A 23,422-nucleotide genomic window follows, 5' to 3' on the forward strand; every position below is an offset into this window, starting at 1 on the left:
CCCTCCCAACTCTTTCCATTCTGTGTTGTTGGAATTGCCTCCAGGAGAGGAGGTTTTTGAGGGCACCTTTTGCACAGCAGCTACAAGCATTCAATATGTGGAAGGAAGGAAACAGTGAGATCATCCTCCTCTGCCCAAAGACCCCACACTATCCATACCCACTGATGGGGAGATATGGGTATGGATACCCATCTCCATGCCATGCAGCTCTTGCCCACTGCTCAGCCCCACTGTGTGCATGGCAGGTCAGTGCAGCTCCAACACTCATTATTTGGATACAAAGAGGAAGCCTTCCTCCTCCTGCATGCACACACACACACACATACACCCTGCTGTAAGCACAGCCCCCAGCCATCAGCCTGCAGCCTCGTTTATTGCTCCGGCAATTAGCAGCACATGGTAAACATCAGCAAGTCAAACAAATGTTGTTGAATAACTCGATAAACAGTCACTTGTCCAGCAGACATGTGGGACAGCTTTGAGTCATCACGTTGTGCTGCAAAACAAGGGCTCAATGAGGTGTGGTCCTGAGCCCCAAGTCCCAGCGGGATGAACAAGCAGCAGCTCTGAGTGCACTCATTTGTAATGCTGCTGCTTTCTCTTTTCTCATTGAGATGATTAACAACGAGGGCTGGGAGGAGCAGTTTGCAGGGGAGCAGAGCTCGGTTTGCTCCCGCTGTTGGCATTTCAGCACAGGCTTTTTATTACTGTAAAGTAAAAATACTTTGGTTTTGTCTGAATGGAAATGTCCGTCACAGAGTCCAGCTGATCTCAGACCAGGAGCCCTTTGGCATCTTCTGTTCCCAAAGTCCTATGGAGGCCAAAACTCTGTTTTATAGGGTAGGGAGATGGGAGCACACGGTGATGGATCATGGTGTTATTGCCACCTCCAAGCTGGGAGATGGGTGAGACGTCACCCTAAAACAACTACCTGCACCCTTGTGGGCTCAGCAGAGCTCAAGGTCTGCCTGTATTTCAGCCTTCAACACCACATGGGAAGTGTTACACAGAGCTCCAGTACATTCTAAGAGACGAAGGAATGCCAAAGACGGCACAAAGCACGAGGAGGGGATTAAAGACCCCATACTCTTATAGGAGGAAGACGTCCCGTGCTTAAAGACGAGATAAAAAGAACACCATTCCCTGAAACCTGAGAGGTTCGTGTCACTGGAATCCCAATCTAACTACTTAAATCACAGTGCCACCAAATCCTGGGGCTGCTGGTGCTCAGATCACCGCTGCAACCCGGATGGTGGCTTCAACTTCCCTCTGCTCAGCTGCATTTCTCAGCGTGTGCTTTTAACAACAAAAGCAGAGGATGGCATTAAAGAAGTTCCATTTGGTCATCAGAAGAAGGAGGGAGAGCAGAGAAACAGCCCCCGGGCAGCACTGGAGCGCAGCGTGCTTTGGGGTGATGGTGAAGTTCTTCATGGAAATGAGATAAAGAAGATAAAAAGTCACGGCAAAGTTCTGTGTGAGGCTCTTGTGCACTCTGTGGGGTCACATGGAGGTGTCGGCGAGGCTCTGAGCTGTGCCACGGCCATTGCGGGATGCACCGTTCTCCTGTGCCCCGTTGGCACTTGGTTTCTCCTGCGGTGCAGGGCTGCCCTGGCTGCCAGTCTCCAGGTCGTAGTGGTCTTCATCCTGCAGGCAGCAAGAGGAGAGGAGAGGTGGTGTTAGGGAGGGGAGGGCTGGTGGTGGGATGCTGTTGTTGGATGACCCACCTTGGGTTGGCAGAGCTGCCCCAGCACTGAGTGGCTCTGCCTTCTCCCTTGGCCAAGAAGAACCACCATGGAATGAAAGCTACGGCCATTTCCAACTTCTCTTCCCCTATTCCTTGCAGCAACACACCAGCAGCTCAGCACTGCACTCCAGTATGGAGATGCATATGGGCCTGCCCATACACAGCTGTGTTCTATGGCTCTGACACTGCTGCAAGGAGCTGCCATCATCCCCTACTCAAGCACACTCATTCCATGTGCCTACAATGCATTAGTTTCTATAGGGAAGCAGCAAGTCCCATTGGGACACAGCAGGTCCTTTGGTGTTCAGTAGGGCCTGGTGACCCTGGGCTGTGGGCAGAGATTGCAGCCAGCAGCAGAGGAGAGCAGAGGTTGGGCATCAGCACTGCACATCCCATGTGCATCCTGTGATCTTTGCCCATGCAAAGTGGTGTGATACTTGCTCAGCACCTACACCAGCAGCTCCCACCGTGTTCTGGCCCCACTGCCACCATCCAGGCCTGCACCTAACAATGCTGGGCTCCAGCTGCCTCTATCTGGAGTGAGACCCTCCTGCCAATGAAGCTCTCCAATGGCTGCAGCACCGCTGTGCACATGAGCGTTGATTGAAAAGGGGCAATGGCAAAGGGGTTCTGAGCTCTCAGCCTGTCCGGAGAGGGTAACATGGACATAGGAGCATTTCTTCTTTCTTGATACTTTTTATTAAGCGAGGGGAGGAAGAGCTTTTCTTACAGTATCAGTAAATGGGCAGCAAGGCTCTGGCTTGTGGCTACTGGGCGCTTTGCCACCTATAGGCACTGACCAGCCTCTGTCCCGCGGGGCTCCAGCTCCGTCGCCTCATCAAGAAGTATCCAGCCATGCCCAGAACCGCCAGCAGGAGCCCAGTGGTGACCAAAGCCGTCAGTGTCTTCCGACTAAAGTCCTGGTGGCTCCTCACCCTGCCCTGTTCAAGGGATTTGATTCCGAACTGCAAAAGAGAAAAGAACGCCACCAAACAGAGCCGAGAGCATCGCAAACAGAGAATGGATCTGCATGGATGGAGTATCTGTGAGTGCTGCTGCAGCTCTGCTGGCTGCCTTTATGTGGGCACCTGGAGCTCGGCTTTACGAGCCTCACTGCAGTGCTGAGAGCAGGAATGAATTAACATCACGCAATGCTTGGAAGATGCAGAGTGCCAATAGGAGATATCGTGGGGATGTGGCCCTTCTTTAAGAGGATACAACCCAATTTTATGGTGATTATTCCAAGCACTTCTACCTTCAGTGCTCACATTAGGGATCTTGGGGCACTGTTGCATGCCCAATAAGCAATAATAAGATGGTGACTGTGGGCTCAGTGCTGCCTGGCACAGCAGTGGACTCCAGACATTGAGACCATCCTAACACTGAGCTGCCCAAACCCCATCCCCAACCCCCGACCCCTCCAGGCATTTACCTTTTCCCAATGAGACTCATGGAGCACATCTGTAGCAGGATCTGCAATTGTTCAACAGGAGAAGTGCATTACAATGAGCATCACACTGCAGTTTATATCAGCACCAGGAGCCATAAACCCCTTCACATCCCCCGGTGCAACGTCATGGATGAAGCAAAACCCCAGAAGAAAGAGCTCCTCCCAGGCTGCAAGTGAGAACTGATGCCCTATAGAGACCTCCCCAGCCTCTCTCTCAGGCATAGTGATGGCTGGGGCTCAGCTCCTGACCTGTGTTCCCATTGAGGACAAGCAGCAGACACTCCCGGTCCACCTCAGACGTGGCTAATTTGATCTGGCAGGGTTGGGGCACACGGTGAGCATCCTCTTCACAGATGGCTCTCCATAAATCTGAGCCCTTCGTGTCCAAAAAATGTTCCTGCAAAGGTTTTCAAAGGAAGAGCCATGAAACCAAGGATAAATGAAATGGAGATATTCATAGCAGCTCTCGCAAGTGACATTTAAACAAAGCTAAATTTAGGATCCGAATGGCATGGCAAGTCCCTCCAATCTCTGGATGGAGCAAGCAGCCTGAAGAGCCCCATTGTTTCGGGATCCCAGGCGGGAGCTGGGAGAGAGGGGGAAATAACAAAGAAGCATTTTGCCTTCCTGTTTAGGAAATGTCTGCAGTGTTTTCTCTAGGTTGCTGATCAAAGGCCAGGCAACAAAACATGCCTTTCGCACTTCTTAGAGCTGAACCAGTGCTTGGGTGGAAGAGGAAGAGAACTGAAGCCTTTCCCTCCCACAGGCAGGTCCCTGCATGGGACAGGACTGTCCTTCTCCTTGCAGCTATTTTCAGATGCAATCTGCCCCATCCCATCCCATTCCATCCCATCCCATCTCACTCTACCCCATCTCATCCCATTGGGCCACAATCACAGCCCCTGTGTCCCATATACAGCTCCACGCCGCCTGCCTTCCCCTGGAGTCCCACACCAACAGTCACACTGAGCAAACAAAAAAAAATGCAGAGATCCATCCACGGCAGAATAACAAACAAATCAATTTCAGCTGTCTTTATAGAGCTTGGCGTGGGGACAAGGAAGGCCAAGATGGAACAAGAGGCCCAAGAGTGTATTTTCCTTTCTCCGCTGTGGAAAGAACTCATCCACGTATCAGAGTTTCCCTTTGCAATTAGCAGTGCTGGGTGCCAGCTCATTGCTCATTTGCTTTGGGAAAAGTCAGCAGCAGGAAGGACGCAAAGGCCATTCCCTCTGATCTGCCCCTTCTCGGCAGCTCCTATCAGTTCCCAGCTGCAGCACCCACCACTACAGCCAAACAGCTTGGAGCAGGGCATGCACTTTGCTGCAGCCCCATAGGATTATCCTGCATGCTATATATCCATGCTCATGCAACCCATGCAGGTGCCAGGAGGGTCGGTACCACTAGATGGCAGCTGAGCTTGGAAGCTTCCATACCAACCCTGGCAAACCACCACCACCATAAGCACTGGCAACCCTAAATGCCAATTAATGGGCAATTTACAAATGGAAGCCAAGCAGGAATTCACCCACCCAAAGTGGCCACAGTGTGGCTGACCAGCAATATAAGACTTATCATTGTCATTTGTGCCCAGGGCTCTGCCAAGTCACTGTCCCATAAGGTCCTGCCCCTGTTGGGCTCCCCTGCATCTCCTGCATGGAGAGTCCATCTGCTCCCACCCGCAGCATCACTGCAGCTGACCCTTCCTTGCTCCTATAAATGGTTTTGATGCAAAAAGCCAAGGGCTGTGCTGAGTGCCCATGGGAGTCAGCACAGGCAGGGATGCAGCTCTGCCCCCAGGTTCCTTCCCTGGGCTGCTGGCAGGACAAGAAAAGACGACTGCGTTCCCAACAGAGGAGAGGAAAGAGAACAATAAAGGCAGTTTCCTGTTAAACGTGGTGGGAGAGACTTCAGAAGCCAAACAGACCCCAGAGCTTCACGATGACAAAAAAAAAGGAGGATTTATGCAACCAAAAGGCTGGATTACATTGGGATCCCTTTGGGATACTCCAGGGGCTGCTGCAGCCATCCTTCCCATTTATTTGGCACAGCCCTAAAGCTTTCCCCCAGGAATAGAAGTGCAAAGCTCTCCACCCCACACTGACCCCAGGTACAGTGACCCCATTCCATCCATGCTGCAAGTGCTTCAGGACCCCCCCCTGGCACCCCCCACCTCCCCATTGCAAACATAGGGCTCCCACTTACACAGGTGTGGGACTCATTGAGACGCAGGCAAAGGGCTTCGCTGTCTCTCACTTCTTTGATGTTGTGACACGTGATGGGCTGGAAGTCAGAAAGCAGAGCTGGGATTAGTGCTTGTGTCTTCTCCTCTGCTCAGCAGCTCACAGCACAGTGCTGAAGGCTCCTGGGCTGCCTTATATAGCAGGGCTGTAAGGGTGGGAGCAGTTTGCAGGGCTCTGAAGCACCTGTGCTTTGCTTACTCATCCTGGCCAAGGTTCTTCCTATGAACCTTCCTATGTCCATGAAGGACACAGTGCAGACCCAGGCAGGATTGGGAGCAAGGCACCCCTCTGTAATTGCTCACAGCCCTGATACAAAGCATGGGATCACCAACGCAGACCACGTGCAGCCCCATCCCAATCCTCTCACCTTGCTGACACCACCAGATGTGTGCAGCTGTGTGGTGACCTCCGAGACCTCCTTCAGTCCAGGGGTGGCCGTGGAGCTGAGCAGTGCTGTTGCAGATGGGTTTGCAGCTGCTGTTGTTCTTAGGTGCAGCGTTGGGCTCAGCGTGGTGGGTGCTCCACTGCTTATATCTTCCACATGCGAGTGGTTGCCCAGCAGTGCTGTGGGGGTCTGGCTGGTCTGGGTGATGCTCTGGGTGCTGGTCTGGGTGCTGGGATGGGGGCTGTGCCCACTGCTGAGTTCTGGGGAGCTGGAGCTGCCTGATGCGGGTTGAGCAGTGGCTTCTGGTTGAAAGAAATGCAGTGAGAAAGATGCATGGAGAAGCTTAAGTCCTCTGCAATCAGTGCGTGGCATCGCGCTGACTGAAGTACAATATTGATTTGTCATAGCCAGCAGCACCAGGACGCGGTGTTGGCTGTGTAAGAAATGCATTAGGCTTGCTTAGGTCACCTAATTGTTACATGAGCTCCATAATCTGTGCACAATGGGTTCAGTTCCTGGGCACACGCTGTAACACAGCCAGGGTGCCATGGCTGACCTCCCCCCTTATCATGAGCCAGCAGAGAGCTGGGGTAAAAATGAACAAGGCCATCATCCCATCTCTTTGTTTAATGGAGAGGATGGGGCTGAGCCACCAAGCCTGCAGGCAGCCAGCACCGTGCTGCCCGGCTCTGATGGATGCACAGGAATAAGGCAATGGGTTTACCCAATGTGTTCTTTTTTACTCTAAGAGAGCAACCCATTCTCTGACCGCTGGGTTTCTCAGGACACGCTGTACCCAAGCACTGAATAAATCTGATTAACCCCACAGTGATTACCAGGGCTGTCCTGTGTCGGTGCAGCGCTGCCCATGATGCTGGTGGATGCCTCGCTGCCACTGCTGCTCTGTTCTGTTGCCAAGGCCAAGGACACAGCAGTTGAGTTGTCTGTGAGGCTGTCAGCAGCGGTACCTGGGGGAGAAAAAGCATTAGGGGCTGCAGCCCTTCCCTATAGCTGCACAGGGAGGGGCAGCTTCTCTTTCTTCTTGCCCCAAGTTGGCCCTTGAGCTCACATGGGGGGAAACCAGAGAGCAAACAGCTGGGAGAGCATCAAAGGCTCCGCGAGCACCAAAGCTCGGAGAGAACAACTGAGATCAACTGAGAACAGGCTCGGTTCTGCCCTCATCCTGCACACCCTGAGCTCCATCAGAGCGCTGCACAAAGCCGGATTGTGGAGCAGCTTGAGTCGATAATCCTCATAGGGAAGACTGAGGCCTTGGAAGGGATCTCTGTGTGCCTCGGGACAGAAAAAGTTGGATGTGCAGCCGCAGGCAGAGTGTCAAAGTAAATAGAAACATTCCCATTGGCTGCGGCTCAGGCTCTGACTCATGAGAGAAAACATCTTTGGAGGTAAAGCTGAATGTTTGGGGAGTCGCTGGTTGCTCTAACTTAAAGTTTATATATTGTTTCCTGGTGTGTTCCAGAGATGACACTTCCAGCTTTCTGCTGTGAACTTCATGAGTCAGTGAAAACGCACTTCTTCCCATCTCTTAACCTTTTACGTTCCTATTTCCACTTTTACAAGCTGCTCCTGCGTCTCCTTTGGGGCTGTTTAAGACTCTCATCCAGACACTAAAGGCAAACTAATATAAAATACGTCGTTTCGTTTGTGTTTCTGCCCAAGGAATGTTACCTCACCCTTCCCAGCAGCGCTTCTACAGGGAGCAGCGCTGACATGGGCTGAGCAATGCCAGCAGTAGGGCTGGTTGCATGCAGGGCACCCTTAGCGTGCCCTTGGGGTGCTTTGCATTGGGATGCTTTGCATTGGGATGCTTTGCATTGGGGGTGTTTTGGGATGCTATGCATTGGGGTTCCATGAGCTGGGGGTTACGGGCTGTGTGTTGGGGGTGTTTTGGATTGCTGTACATTTGGGTGCTGTGCACATCAGCATCATCCTGACAGACCTTCTCCTAACTCAATCTATCAGCACTTGGCTGGAGGAGGCCTTGAGGACATGGGTGGTTGGTTGAAGGCCACGCTGCTGCTTAGAGGTCCCTTTGGGGCTGCTTAGGAGCAACGTCCCCTCTGGCCCCACTGCAGCTGCTGCTGGGGGCTGTGCTGGGGTGGGAAGTTCTCCACCCTCCCCAGCAGTTGCAGCCAATCCCATCCTTGTGTTTTTCTGAAGAATTTTACCAAATCAAAACCAGGAGGTGTGAACGCGTGCCCAGAACTGAAGTAGCTCAAAGTTAAAGCCATGCTTTGCTTACAGCTCTGTGTTTGCATGGCAATCAGCCGGAAACTTTACGTCACTGCAACTGAGGTGACCTCCCAAAGCACCACGGCCACCCCAGCACCTGTGAACTGTTCCAGATGTCTGCACAGCACCAGAAGGATTTCTGAGCAAAGCCTTTTTACCGCCCAATGTCACAAATTGAAGCCTGGGTTTATTGCTGGGTGCAGTTTGCAAGACGGGTCACACAGTGTTGCTTTCCTCCTCCCTCCATTGTGGCACATGCAGCTGCTTCGACATAAGTCACGGCGAGGTTTTCTGCAGCACTTGCAACTCATGAGACAAATAACCATCCAAACATGAGCTGGAGGGTCCATTGAAGCGGCCTTTTATTGCATGCACGTTTTTAGCAGCTTTGCTAAAGCGGGTCCAAGAGAAAACAAAACTCCACAGTGCCAAAAGCTGAGGAAACATGAAAGTAAATGCCTTGCTATGTGCTCAGAGTCATGGACCACAGCGCTTTCAGCCCTGAGCCTGCAACCCTGCAAGGCAGAAGGTGCAGCCCAGTGGGATTCCCTGGGCTTTAATTACATCTCCTGTGCACATTGGGATGCACAGCTCTGGGACCTCAGCGTGGAGCTCCGTCCTGCATTACTCACACATTCCCAGCCGTGCTGCTGCTCCCGGCCATGTGGCAGGAACTGGGGCGGGTGGAGCCCTCTTCCCTCTGGAAATATCTGATAAAATCCCTGCCCTCCCCCCTCCCTCCTCGCACAGCCCCAGGCAGGATATGGGTGTGGGGCTGTGGTGGTGCTCCATAGTGGCTGTGGACATTGGAAAACCCCCCTCTGCATGGCTCATTTGTAGAGCTTTTCTTGGATCTTGAAGGAAAACAATTAGCACATAAATAAAGAAATAAAGAATGCTTCCCAACAATACGAGATTTAAGGAACAAAATCGAGCTTGGCAGAAAAGACTGAACACAACATGGGCCAGCAGAGCTTGCATTGGGAGCATCCAAAACACAGCTCCTCTGTCCCACACACAGGTGTGGAGCTGAGCACGGCCAGAAACACAGAGCTCACCCCACCTGCAAGGCTCCGTTCTGTGCCATGAGCACAGCAATGCAGGGCAGCACAGTGCCCTGGGGTGAGAAATCCAACCCAACAGCAAAGGGAACACGAATGGAGCGTGGTGGAACAGAAGAGCAAAACACAGCAAATTCCTTCAGCAGAGGCAGTCCCTCACTTTGGCAGGAGTTGGGAGAAATTGCATCTGACGACACCCGCGGGTCCCTGGCTGCTGTCCCAGCACTCAGCGCCCGCACGGAGCGCTGCTTCACTTCTTTATTACTTTATGGTTGTTGGGCTTGGGACAAAAATGATAATATTTCCATATAGAATAACCCTTTATTCATATATTTATATATTTTTCAGATGATGACTGCTTCAAATTGCTGGAATGGGGGAGTTTAATAGTTGAGATCCATCTGATTTTCACAACATGTTCAGCTCCTGCCACAGAACAGATTTACACCGCTGTGCATTGAGGGGTGTCCTGAGCTGTGGGTGCACCCTGCAGCTTCGCATGCTGCATCTGCACCCCCTGTGTTATCTGCAGCTCCCATTAGGGAGCTCTCCCATCTCGATTGCTGCCCTTCTATTTGCAGCACCTGGTGTGTGCTGGGCAGGGTGCTCATTGCTCTGCAGAACATCAGCGCGGTGCTCTGTATTGCACCGCAATTGCAATCTGCTCTGGTCCCACTCCATACCCAACAAAAAGCATTCCCCCCCCCATTTCTCCCTTTCCAACCACACAAAGCAGTTGCCCCATGCACTATTCCCACGCTGTTCCATTTCCCAGCAGCTGCATCCCTGATCTCTTCTGCAGCCCTCACTCACCAGACAACCTCACGACGCAGAAGGCGATCCAGAAAAGCTGCCCCCACTTCATCATCTGCACGATTCCCCAGCACAGCATTCCTGCTCGGGGCTCCCCTTTAACTCTGGGTGCTGCTGGGACCGCTCGTGGGTTCAGCTCTGCAGCACTGCTGAGCTCATGTGCTTGGTTGGAGTTCAAGTCCCTGAGCTCACTCGGTGCTGGGGTGGGTTTCGAGTCAGGAGTTGTGCATTGGTTCAAGACGGCGAGGTGGAGTTTGCCTGATTCGATCCCACGGTTTTATAGAGTTCATGGCAACCTCGCTATCACTTAGGTAATTTTCTCCTCCCTGCTTTCCTGCCAGCACTTCCAAACAAACAAACAGACGGAACAACTCTCCCCCAGCAAAGGAGCCCACAGCCCTCGTTGTGTTAACCCTTTCCTGAGAGCTGCTGCCCTGCACAGAGGGGCTCCAGCCCATCAGAGCTGCCCCAAATCCACCCAAATCCACCCTTAGTGGGTATGGGGAACCCCCGGGAAATGGGAATGCTGACAAATGACTCCTGAAACTGAGATTTTCTCAGCAAATTTAGCAAGGAACTCAAGGATGTGAAATCATCACTGACCTGAAGAGAGGTAATTCCATTATCTTCACTAAATTGACTCTGGTCAAACTGAGAGCTGAATGAGATTTAGGAGAGGTTTACAAGATTCATGGTCAAAGCCTTTTGCTTAAAGCCTGGAGCAAAAAAAGCGACATGAGATGAAGAAATACCTCCGTGGAGCTGATTTCCATTAATTTTCCCTATAGAAACATTGATAGTAGTTTAGAAACACCGACCCCACTCTTACTCCCAGGCTGAGGGTAACCATGTGGAAGTAGCACAGCTATGGCCATCTATGAAACCAAACCCCAGTTAAGTCAGAGTTCTTCCTTTCCTGGTCTGACTGAATGATACCATCACTGGAAAAGCCATTTTTACAGCAAACAAAATTGAGGTGGCCATGAAAACCGCGGGCAATGAAGTATTCAGTGAATATATGGACTTGTGTGCTGCACCTCTACAGCCACACGGCTCCAGTCTACAAAGGGATCAAAGGGAAGGAAGAAAGGAATTAGTCTTGTTATGCACAAAGAGATCCCCAGACAGCATTTCCACGTTACACGTTTGGTGGAAGGACAAAATCCCAGCAGCTTTTGTTTTTTGGCTTAAGACAGGAAAAAAAGCCTCTTGGAAGGAAACATCTGTAGCTAAAAAATGTGCACCAGCTTCTAGATAAAGATTTCTATCGTGCTTTTGGACTTTTTTTGCTTCGGATTGGATGGTAGAATGATGTGACTCTATTAAAGAATGAAATCTCCTGGGAAGACCAAATACCACTGGTGAGGACCTCAGCACTAATATAAAGTTGAACCATAGGGAAAGAACAAAACAAACCAACAACTTTCCATTCACCAGAGTGGAACAGTTAAACAGAAATTAATGCAATTCCACACTGGCACAACTGGACATGGTGCAGATGCCTCCAATCCCTCCTATCCCACCCTGCAGCCCTACAGACCCTGGCCCCACAGAGCTCAGTCCCACAGCCCCTGCCCTCAGTGTCCCTTCCTGTCCTACACGGCTCTCCCATCCGCTGGCCCCATTTCCTGCCATTCTATTCCAACGCTGCCCCTGGCTGCTGCATGGAGGGGACCAGCAGCATCATCCGGGTCTGGCTGCCAGTCATGTCTCACCTTTCACAAACAAACTAAAAATAGAGGGGTGGGCTAAGAATAGGCAGCAGCCAGGCCTGCCAGACACCAGGATAAGACCCAACGCCTTTAGCTTCCAGGGGAAGCTGAGCTGCATTTAAATGAAACCCCCTGTGACAAAGATGTGGCTTTGCATTCATTCCCATTGCACCAACTGCATCAGACCATGCCTTGCAGCTGGTGGTAGGATGGTGATTCACTAAAGTGACCTCTCCAGTTCAAAGCATGGTGGTTTAGATGTGATACCTCAAGTTGCTTTCTCCCACTGCTTTGCCCATAGGAGGGATGGCAGATGGTGGCACCCACTGCACACCCATTGAGCATCACCAGCAGCTGCCACAGCTGGAGCAGGAACAGGACAGGTCCTGACACCCTTGTCCCCTCACAAAGAACTGTCCCATCTCTTTGGCTGCCCATGGATGGGGACACATGGACCTCTGAGCTCGAAGCAAACAGGCAGAACATCCAGCTGTAGCCACACTCTGTGCCTATTTCCCTCTGTTCAGCGAGTGGATGTGGCTCTCCATTGAACCCTCTGCTCAAAGCCAGTCGAGCAGGATGCGAACGAACACTGGGAAATGATTTTCTCCTCTCAGCACTGTAACTGGGTTTTATAGTCAAAAATCATCTCAAAGCCGTCGCCATCAGCTGTCCAAGGTTAACAATGGCTGAGACAATTTGACCCAAACACTTGAAGGGTCAAGTGCCCACATTTCAGACAGCACGGTGATGAAGGCTTGTTCACATAGGCTGGGAATTTGGCCAAGTATTTAAGGGTGATTTAATTTAATTGTGAATGATGCAATAGACATATGGCTGGGAAGTTATACGCCAGGAAACATGTTTTCTATAAGCATTTCAGCAGGCAGATGGCACACAATAGTTTTGGTGTAGTCATTTCCCCACCTCCGAAAAGCTGCTATTTTGGACAGGAGAAATAATCAAGTTCCCCACCACTCTCCCAAGACACCCACACTACTGACCCAGAGGATGTGAAGCGTTAGAGGACTATTTCTGCACAAAACCCCATTAAAGAAACCAAACCTTGTGCTCACCTACCCGCTCCCATGTCAATGCTTCAAAGCACGTTGAGCATTGAGCAAGCATCAACAGCACTGACATGCTGGGGCTGCTGAGCACCCAGCAGTGTGCAATGCTACCTCCTAAGCCCCATAGTTTTCCCTCTCAGGTTCAAATTGCAGCACCCCATGAGCTGCTCTTGAGATATCCCTGCCTGAATTCCTGCAGCAGAGCTTCTCCAAAGCACCCAAAGTCTTCTCCCTAAGTCTTGTTTAAATTCAGTTCTTGGAATTAAAGACCATATATATATATATATATATTAATTCAGGCAAACTCCTGCCTGCGAGTGCACTTAATGAGTTCCTTGTTATTTATTGCACCCTTGCACAGCTATTGCTTATTCAATTACCCTCAGCAGAGCCATTCCTCAGAGAGAAACAGCTGAAACAACCCAACAATACCCATTTTTTGATGCACAAATCGCATGTTTTCTCTTTAAAAACAAAAAGCTTTGGGAAACCTTAAATAAATTCCATGGCTGCTGGAACTACAGCACATTGCTAAGGAAAGTGATGCATTAAAACAAGTGGCTTTGTATGATTACTCCACTAAAATCAATACCTTCAAATTATAAGTGGATAGGAAGCACACTCAGGGCTGCGTCTGAACAAACCATATGGCGAATATATTGTCTAACAGTTTCATGCCTTAAACTTTTACTTCAAGACTGTTGGTTCGGATCTAATCAAGGCTGTGCTCATTTGCTGCCTTCTGTCTGCTCAGCACTTTGCAGGGTATTACCGAGCCCTTAATCTAGTTTGAAGGGGCAAACTCCAATGTAAATCAGACCACTTAAGTGTTTGCCATGGAACTGTTCCCTAGGTGTGTGTTTTCTATGGCAATACTGGAGGCTGAACAGAGGATAAGGGAGGATCTACAAAGCCAGGAGCCAATAGAAAAGATGTGGCTTCCCTCATTGCAAAAGCAAGGGCCTCTTGGCTGCTTGCAATTTGATGTCCTCAAGGTCTCGTTTGTGCACTGTAGGAAAAGGTGCCATCATTTGGATACGCAATGAACAGCGATGAATGAAAGCAAGCAGGGGAGGACAGCGATGAAACAGCCACATCCCCACCACCATCCATCATTCCCTTGGGGATGCACCGTGGTCTCATTAACCCGGCTGGTCTCACAGACTGCTTTTCATTGCTGTACCATCCGAGTAATAAACAGCGGCGCCACGAAACGCCGGTAAAAATCATTAAAGCGTAAGTCTGGTAATTTAATGCAAAGATTAGCTTCTCCACCCAGATCTACAGCTTGCTGATTGCAATTTATTCCTCCCATTTATGGATGTCGTATAACTGCGTGTGTTGGATCTGTTGCTGGGCTTTCCCATCCATCATGAGTCGCTCCAGCGGTGCGGATGGATGGAGGTGGGGGATGAAGCTCATCCCAAAGCACAGGGCAGTGGCCTTAGAGGGAAAAGCCATCTAAGTCTGCATCCCTGCTGTGTCCAGGGGGAGAAGTGATGGTATTTCTGGGTGATGAAACCCAAATGGTGATTATGAAATAAAGGGTTGACTTTTACTCTGAGTAAATATCAGTTAGTGCCAGGTGGCAGCGAAGCATCAGATGAGACATCGAGCTCATCAGCAGCAACGATGAAAGGCATCTTTAAGAGCACTGGGGGAAAAGAACTGGAAAGGGCTCTCATCTCCACCCCAGCAATTGCTGATAATAAAGTGCTGCTGTTTTCTACCTGGCAATGAGGTCCCAGAGGTACGAGCCTCTCTGTTGTTCAAAGGAGGGTTTGTTCAAACATTCAGACAGGAGCATCCCCGCTCATTACCCATCCTGCTGCTTCTGACCCCCCACACTGGAAGTGGTTGCAGCCCTCATTCAAGCTACCCTTCTGTTTTGATTTTAGAAGTCGTCTCCGCTGTCTTGGAGGCAGAAATAAAATGAAACAGAAAAGTGAGAGCCACTTCTGTGGTTGTCTCCTGAAGAGAAGGCAAAACTGCCTCAACTTCAGTGCGAGGTGACCTGATAAAATGACAGGGCTCTGCTCACAGCCACCAGCACACAGCTATATTCATACAACGCTTACTTATTGATGTGTTTGTACAATAGGAGTGGCTGGGAAGGCTGCAGACTCCCAGGTACCTTCTGATGGCACATAATAAGCGCAGACAACACAGACCTACAGTGAATAATAGAACAAAAAGCTTCCAGTAGCACTGAAAATCAAAGTGCATATGCGATCAGTGCTCTCCAGTGAAACCTCCGGGGAAGGGGCGTGAGGGGCATCCATGAGCTTGGGGAGGAGGAGACGGGTGTTACAAAGCAGCTGCATGAAAATCTACACTCCCCTCCCTCCCAGAGCATCTCAAGGAGTACCACTGAAAAGGTCCAATTAAAGAAGAGGCATGGGAGGGACACATAAGCTGTGGGTACAATCTGAAACCTGTGTGCTCAATGCTCAGTATTTTTCTTCTTAGCCCCATCAAATGCATTTTTTCCCCTTGTGGTTCTGCATTGGCATCAGTGCTGCTGAAGGTCCTGACACCACCAGCTGTTTTGTGAGGATAAATCTTCTCCAGGATGGGAGTATTTCTGCTTTGTGCCTTTAGGACATTTTCAATGCAAGGACCTCAAGCATTTGTGATGAACAAAGAGCACCTTAATTTCATACACATAGAATCCAGGGCTCTGCTTGGGGGAACAAGGAGAGGCCAAGGGATGAAGCCAAGGGAGATGTTGCAACCCAGTACAACAGGAGCAAAATCTGACTTCATGAGCAGCCCAGCAGAGTGCAGCATCTCCTGTAACAAGGCTTGTGTTTTGCTATGACATCCCATGCAAGGCAATGGGCACAGCAGTCAGCGCTGCTCAATGGGGCTTTGGCCAGGGTGGCCAGAGGAGGGGGGAAATTTCCTCTGATGAGGAATAGCAGAAATCTGCTTGTTTTTCTCTATCACAAACTTCTCTGCTGACCCCCAGGACGTGGCCCTTTGTACGGCACTTGCAATCTTTGGCAATGAGGAGATGAGAGGCGACGCTGCATCATTAGCTAAAGCGCCGCAGCGACACGGGGCACACGATCGATGCACGGGGCTGAGGCTCCATTACTTATGAGAAATGCTTCAGAGAGCACTTTGGAAACACAAACCCTCTCCTGAGACCTCTCCGAGATGGTTTCAGATTAATTGTTCCAGGTTTGTTGGTTTGTTTTTATGGAGGAAGGAAGATTTGTTTGCTTTTCCCCTCCTCCCCTGGAGTTCCACCATCATCTTTTCTCATTAGGATGGTGGCAGGAGGTCAATAGAGTGCCCTGTCTGTGCGAGATTCCTCCATCACTTCAAGGGGAAACTTTTGGATGTGATGCTCTCCAAGCCACGTGTCTGGCGGCATTTTCTTACCGTGCACAGGAACAAAGAAGAGCAGCACCCTCTGCACCCCATAGGGGTCAGCCACGCACACACGGCAGCTCTCCACCCTCCCTCTCTCCATCCTCATCACCATTCTCTCTGGTTTTTGGTTTCCTTAATTATTTGGGAATCTGGAGAATAATCTGTTGTCAAATCCCGCTGCACAAATTGAACGTCAGGTCTTGAGACCGCTCGAATAAAGCAGATGGTATCGTGAGCCTGCAAATCTCCTCCCAACCTCAATGCATCTAAACGCTGACAGATTATCCATTAATGGGCAGATTAATCCTCAACAGCAAAAACAGTGGGAAGGAAAATGCGTGCCTTTGTCTCTGCAGTAGGAAAAATGAGCTCGCCTAATACGTGTGGCTCACAGGAGGGGTGGCCATGGACCAGTGGAGAACCACAGCAAACAGCCCGAGCATCTGTAGCTTCTCAGCCACTTCTTTTGGGTGTAGAGCCTCTAGTCTTTTTGAAGAGCTGTGCTGGGGTGTGCTGAGGAGCAGTACCCACAACTGCCTGCAGCCAAGAAAGCTTTAAGGCCCTTCCTCCAAACAGATCATAGAACCATAGAATGGCTTGGGTTGGAAGGGACCCCAAGGATCATCAGTTCCAACCCCTCTGCCACAGGCAGGGCCACCAACCTCCAGATCTGGTTATGGTCAACAACCCCAAGCATCTCTTTTCCTTCACATCCCAAGTGTGTCCAGAAGCCTTTCTGCCCATCAAGAGATCATTCAAGCTTTGGCTCTCTCCTCTCTCTGCATCTCAATGGCAGCAAGCTCTCCTTCACCAGCCATTGTATGACCAAGCAAAGGATTTTTGGTCTGTGTCAAAAGCGCAGCATTCCCTTCTCAATGCCGTCCCCTCCTCTTCCCAATGCTGATTTGCTTGGCAGGTGTGAAATATTAATTGCCTCACATGGGAGCTTGGCTCGCTGTCTGTCGCATTTGACTGAAATATCATTCTCTGCCGCAAATATAATTACTGGGGGTCTGGATTTTAAAAATAGCCTCTTGCCTGTCTGTTAATTAGGAGCCACGCTTTGCTACACAACGAGATATTTTGGTTAATTATGAAAGAGAAAAGGACAAATTTGTCATGTCTTTTGTTTTCATTGCGCCCTGGCTGCGGTGACAGCGCGGTGACGGACGGCTCTGCCAGCTGCTATGGTGGGTAGGGGGGGAAACGACAGGCCCTGGAGGGGCTGCATCCTGCAGGGGGGTGCAGACAAAGGAAGGCAAATTTCAGCCAGAACTTGGCTGTGCTCTCAAACCTCCACCAGCAACTGTTTGAAGACCCCCCTGGTTCAAAGCAATTCATGTGAAATCTGCTGCTGGAGGCACTGAACCTCTGCTGGGCCATGTTCTGCTGGAGCTGCCTTCCCCACCATCCCCAAGGTCACAATGCCTCTCTTTTTCCTTGCTGAGGGCTCACACTAATGGTTGCACACAATTCTGCTTTGTCTCTTAAAAATAAAGAAGAAAAATGCCATTTCCAAAGCACCAACATAGAGAATAGCAATGATGAGTTTGGGAATGGTGGATATGAGTGCCAGCCAACCTCCCCTTGGCCTCAGGTTCTTCATTAATAACATGTTAATCAACCTCCAAAGGAACAAAGAGAAGCAGGGAAGGACTAAGGTGCTCCATTGGCTGAGGATGAGCTGTGCTGGACCACCACCATCCCCACAGGCAATGGAGAGGAGAGCTCAGGACCAACCAAAGGACCAACCACATGCTTTGTGTCTATAAAGCATTGGTGCCAACGCTTCGCATTACGATGCACTGATAGGATGTTTTATAATTATTTATGCAATTATCCAGCATTTCAAAGGATCCATGATAAGGGTTTAAACTGACGTCTTAAACAGGCATGATAATTATTCCAGCAATATTGAATGTGGTACTGTCAAATAATAATATCATACGTATGAAGAAAGCTCTCGGAAAGAGCAGAATAACTCAAGATGAATGACACAAAAGCCTCATGTTCTTCCCCTGAAAACAAAGACAACTTTGTCTATGGAAAACTAAACATGGACAGGGTGCCAGTGCCTTGGCAACACTTAGAAGAGTGGCATCAACTTTGTACCCTTGTGATGGAGATTAAAACATGAAGCCCAGTAGAAATCCTTGTGAATTATTGAAGCTGCAGCTCATTACAATGGTAGAAGTGAGCCTTCCTTTACAGCAAGTGACATGGGAGCAGAAAAATGGCAGGATAATGATGCTCAGGCAGAACAATCATCGCATTGTGATAGAGGAAAGCAAAGTTGATCACTGATTACCACCCTGAGTTTCTGTGTGCCTGCTTCAGACCCAATGCATCTTCTCTGATGTTCCATTGCTGCAGGTAGGTCTGCCTGGGCAATGCATGGCACGCTGTAATGCAGGCAGCCCAGGACAGCAGGTACAGAGCTGCAGCCCTAAGCAAGGAGTGGGTTAACTCCTGCCAGCATTTCTTTTTCCTCTGGGGATACTTGCATGACACTTTGCCCACAAAGCATGTCAGTATGAAGCACGGTGTAAGAGTGACATAACTTTTATCAAGGGGAAATTTAAGGCTTAACTGCCTTTAAAACGCTGGCGTCACTCACTGCGTGTGCCAGCTCTTTTAGAATATTACACTCATTATATGCAATTCTCCCTCCTCGTGGAGAAATATTAGCATGTACTTTTCTCCCTGTCAATCACTTTCCTGACCTTTGCATCATCAGCCCTCTTTAAGGCGGTCACATCTCAGAGTCTCTGCTAACCACACGCCACAAAGTCAGCCCTGAAAAATCCCAAACACACAATGGGATCCCTTTGGGGAATTCAAAGCTCAGATGGAAGCAGAGCACAGAGCTGTGTCCCAACCTGCAGTCTGGAGTCAAAAATAGCTCCATCCTTGTGGAGGTGCATTGAAATACATCACCAAAACTCAAAGACGGTCCATTCACAATCCATTGTCTCTGTGTATAGATTAAGCTTTGGTTTCATGTCATAGAATTGCTCAAAAGACTCTCAAGATCAAGTCCAACCATAACCTGACCATATTACTCTAACAACAGATAAATCGCATCCCTCTGTGTATCTCCATCTCTGTTTCAAAGGGAAGAAAAAGGGCGAGGGGAGAGAACGCCGGAACTTCCAGCATGATTTCAATTAAACCATCCTATGGTCGGATATTTCGGCACGGAGGAGGACATGGGTTAAACCCACAGCTCACTATGTGGACCGGGAAATGAAACTCCCTGCTGTATGGAAATGGGACCCTGTGCCGATGTGCTCGGGGAGCTCTGGGTAAGGAGCAGCTGTGATTTGCCAAGCCAAGCAGAAAATTAAAAGGGATTGTTGTACAAACACGCACAGGGCGTGTGGGTGTGTGTATATACTAGTGGGGTGGCCCCACTTAATGAGGGACCCCTCTGCATTGTGCTTACCTGCACTGCAGCAGCAACCCCTTTGGCTCTCCACTCTCCCAGGTGAGATGGGAAAACTCAGTGCATTGCAACTCTGCACCCCAATCCTGCTGCTCTCTAGGGATCTTCTTGCATTCCTCTCCCACCGAGCCTGAGTGCATTTCTTGCTGAGGGTTAGAAGAATTCACTTACACTCTAATTTAATGAAGTGTCTTAAACGTGGATTTAATCACAGCATTAAGGTAACGGTCACTGCATCCAAGCTGATGATTGCAAACTTCTTTCCTGAGCACGCAGCTCTGCTGCATCCTTATTAATCCAAAAAATCACATCCATATTAATCAATCCGCAGATTATTGCTCCGCTCATATTCATTACCAACCAGCTAATCCCCCAGCACTGGGGCATTACCTTCCACCAGCTGCCTCCACGCTGCTCAGCTGCAGATGGAGAAGGATTTTGTGCTGCTCCAGAGGTGTGGGTGAGCTCTGTGCAGAGCCCCCACTTAAATGATGGGTGGCTGGCATGAAAGATGGCTATGGGTGATGCCTGCAATCAGCACAGGGCTGGGAGTCTGTGCAGGCATGGAGAGCACCGTGCACAAAGCAATGCTTTGATTTTTATATCCTGGAGTGGATTTGAGCATTTCTGGGGCTTGATCTTCTGCTTGCTTTACTTCTGCTGTGCACGTGGCCCTCAGCCACCTGGGCAGGGTGATGGCCCTCTGACCAGTGCTTGTTGAAGTCCACAATGCAGTGTGTATGAGTACAAGCAAAGCACAAGGTCCATGACCCAGCCCATACAGCCCTGTACAGCCCTAGGCTGTGCCTTTGTACTGAGCTCACAGTGATGGTGGGTTCCCACTGTGGATGTAGAGAGAATGGTTAAAAACTCACGGAAAAGCAGCTCAGTGAGATCCTCCACTTTCAGGTGCTATCAATGAACCTGGCTTTGTTTTAAACAGGAACCTCCTGCTCCCTTTCCAGCCCTTCTCTGAGGGGAAGGAGATGTGGGGTGAGCTGGGAGCACTGGGGAGGACACACACGTCCTCTACTTAATAAAAAGAACAGCAGTTTTACTGGGGAGAGAATAGGAGCCATTTATAAATCCCCAACCATTATTCCTGGTGCTCGCTCCCCAGACAGGAAAGCCCATTTCCAGGAGCATGAAGGGTGAAATGGCAGCCATAAAGCGCCAGCAATCAAACGTGAAAAGAGCAGCCCAATTCATTAATAGCGAGACAAGCTGATAGAGACATCCTTAATTATCAGATATTACCGTGGAGTTAATTCTTACCTGAGTTGCTTAAGCTTGGCCATCCTTGCCTTTACTTTGACGTTTTGCCATAGGGCAGCATGGAACATCTGTAATTAGATTCCCTCACTGGAGCTAATTATGAAGCAACAATAAAAACGGAGAGCTTTCCATTTCCATAAGTATTATTTTGAACTACAACCAAACCCTTTGCCTCTGCTCTGATATCTGTAATTTAACACAAAACCTGGGATAGAAACAGGAACATTCACTCTGCGTTATGCCGCACATCTATTTCATTTTGCATTGTAATGCATTCACATCATTTTATATATGCACATACCTTGACAACCATATCAATGCACTGGAACTATGCGATCCCACCCAGGACCAACATAGATCCCTTTGTCTGCAGTGACTTCATGGCTTTCTGCTCCATATCTGCCTATAGGGAAAGGTTTAGCCCCAGGTTGACACACACCAGCTTCAGGACAGGGAGTGCAGAACAGCATTCAGCATCTGTGGCAGTCCAATAGCAAACACTTGGTGCTTAGGAAGCAAAATCTATGCTTAAGCAAAAGAAGTGTCATTTTAAAATGTTCCAGAGTTGGGATTTGTTGGACACGTCTCACCGTCTGCCACCCATAACTCAACATAAATTTCCATTAGCAATGAGTTAGCCACTGCCATAGAACAACCCCACGCATGCTTATTGGAATAAAGAGCAATAGATTCCTGTGTTTCTTATTGCCCATTTAAGATAACTGTCTGGTCGCATACAATTACATGTCACCCTCTAGCTAAGCAACCGCAGAAGAGAAAAGATGCTGGAATTTAAACAGGTCAAAATTAATGCCATGATTGCGGTTGATAATTACAAGCGTCACTTCCATTTGCTCATCTTGATAACCAGGCTGGAAAAGACAGCACCAGGATGTCCAAATTCCTTCCTACTACTTACAGAACAATGGTAATCTGCAATCAATAGGCCAATCCTGTGCATCTGGAGGGGGATATAAAGCTGGAACAGGGGCAGCCCATGAGGCTGGGGGGGGTGTCAGGCTCTTGGGCTTTGGGAGGAAGACCCCAGGACCACAGCCCAAGCCCAAGTAGTTGTTCCAGCAGTGCCTCCCAAGGTGCTGTTTGTGGCTCATACCTTCTCCACATTGAACACGGGAATTGACTGAGGGCTCTGAGCCATCTGCATTTTATATAACCTTTATTAAGCAACACTTGACCTTGTCAGTGCCAATAAAGCCCTGGGAAGTGCATGCCAGATAAAATGTAGTTTTAATTGAGTATACTTATTATATTAAATATATTAACAGGGCGCAGATGAATACAAATGACCCCCCGTTTAATGCTTTCGATTCACATCGAAATTCCTTTTGACTTTGAGGAGCTGAAGGAGTCAATCACATTCCCAGGGGGTTGAAATGGGTCCTGCTGCTGCCGCCAGCATCTCTGTTACAGCACAGGGTGAGTGAGAGTAGGGCTGAGCATCCCTGGGGCTCCTGCACGTCCCTTCCCTTCCTGCAGCCTTTTGGAAAGCTCTGGGAACCTCACATCATATTTCCCACCTTGGGATAAATTCAGATTAACCCAAAGCACAAATGAAAAACAATTGTCTCCTCTACTATTTTCCAGCTCTGCAAAGTCACTCCATCCCAGCACCTCCCAGTTTAGCACAAACAGCTGCAGGTGGAGCCATGGAATGGAACTGCAAAGGCTGAGCTCTGCTGCTTCAGGTGGCAGCGAGCAGGATGCGGCCCAGCTGCTTCCTAGCATTCGTGTCAAGCATCGCTCTCAACGTGAGCAAAATAAGATGAAATGACCTGCCTGAGGAGCAGGCTGTCTCCCTGACATATTTGCATTAGCTTCAAATAGGAAGAGCTTCCCATCAGCCTATTAGCACTGCACTAAAACAAGCGGACTCGGTGTCAAATGGCTGAATAAAACCACATCTCGGGGCAGCACTGAGCTCCCTGCTGCGACCTGCGGTGCGTCACGCCTCCCCCTCCTGCCTTAGATTTATCCTTTCAATTACCTCATCTAAAAAGAAGAAACTAAGATCCTTCTGAAGAAAAGCTGAAACCTCTCGTTTGAGATCCCCGTGTTTCTTTCTCAGTCTTTCCTTAAGGGTCTCCGTTTTTCCGTCACTTATCATCATCCGGAGTAATTTGGGGCTGTTAGAGAAAGTTCATTGCTGTAATTGCAACCATATTGGTCATTAAAGTTGACAGACAGCTGCTGGAGAAGTCACTTGCTGATTCCTACCACTCAGCAGATGCCTCTCAGCGCTTGCTCAAACGTGAGCTTGAATTTATGGAATGGAAGCAAACGTGTTTTACCGTGAGGACTGAGCATTTCAATGGGGAAAGAAATGAAGAACCCACCTGATTTATTGGCAAACACCATTTGTGTGATCCTTCCCATCACTTAGCACTGCTGATCTGGATGCTACTTGTCCCATGCAAAGAGAGGGACCCCTCAGCCCTTCTGCTGCCTTCCAGATGACAACACCGTCCTCAAGACACTGAGCAAATGTACTGCAACCTGCAATGAAGGACCTGAAAAAGCAAAGAGAGGGGCTGGGGAAAGCTGAATCCCCATCCCATGGCACCATGGGCAG

At 49.5% G+C, this 23,422-nt stretch overlaps 2 protein-coding genes across 4 annotated transcripts in view; both read right to left on the reverse strand.

The window, feature by feature from the left end:
* Positions 1-354: 354 nt before the first annotated feature.
* CD34 (CD34 molecule) lies at positions 355-23,314 on the reverse strand. 3 transcript variants are annotated; one of them, XM_015885129.3, is made up of 8 exons: positions 23,187-23,314; positions 6,659-6,790; positions 5,805-6,124; positions 5,400-5,477; positions 3,444-3,591; positions 3,177-3,217; positions 2,545-2,709; positions 355-1,644 (listed from the first exon to the last, which is right to left on the reverse strand). In XM_015885129.3, the coding sequence occupies exons 1-8, from the start codon at positions 23,224-23,226 to the stop codon at positions 1,501-1,503; spliced, it is 1,068 nt and encodes a 355-aa protein (XP_015740615.2). In that variant the 5' UTR covers positions 23,227-23,314; the 3' UTR covers positions 355-1,500. The 3 variants fall into 3 exon arrangements, with proteins under 3 accessions (XP_015740615.2, XP_015740614.2, XP_015740613.2); XM_015885128.3 differs by lacking the exon at positions 23,187-23,314 and adding an exon at positions 9,950-10,334 and having other exon boundaries at positions 5,805-6,121; XM_015885127.3 differs by lacking the exon at positions 23,187-23,314 and adding an exon at positions 9,950-10,327.
* Positions 17,175-23,422, reverse strand: part of PLXNA2 (plexin A2) — a 302,069-nt gene continuing 295,821 nt past the window's right edge. The window contains exons 32-33 of the transcript XR_014938639.1: positions 23,187-23,360; positions 17,175-22,976 (exon numbers count right to left, since the gene is read on the reverse strand). The gene's annotated coding sequence lies outside the window, so the exon portion shown is untranslated. The remainder of the gene's footprint in view (positions 22,977-23,186; positions 23,361-23,422) is intronic.

Source organism: Coturnix japonica, chromosome 38 (assembly GCF_054131305.1).
Source record: "Coturnix japonica strain WE chromosome 38, WE-NBRP24, whole genome shotgun sequence".
NCBI lineage: Eukaryota > Metazoa > Chordata > Aves > Galliformes > Phasianidae > Coturnix > Coturnix japonica.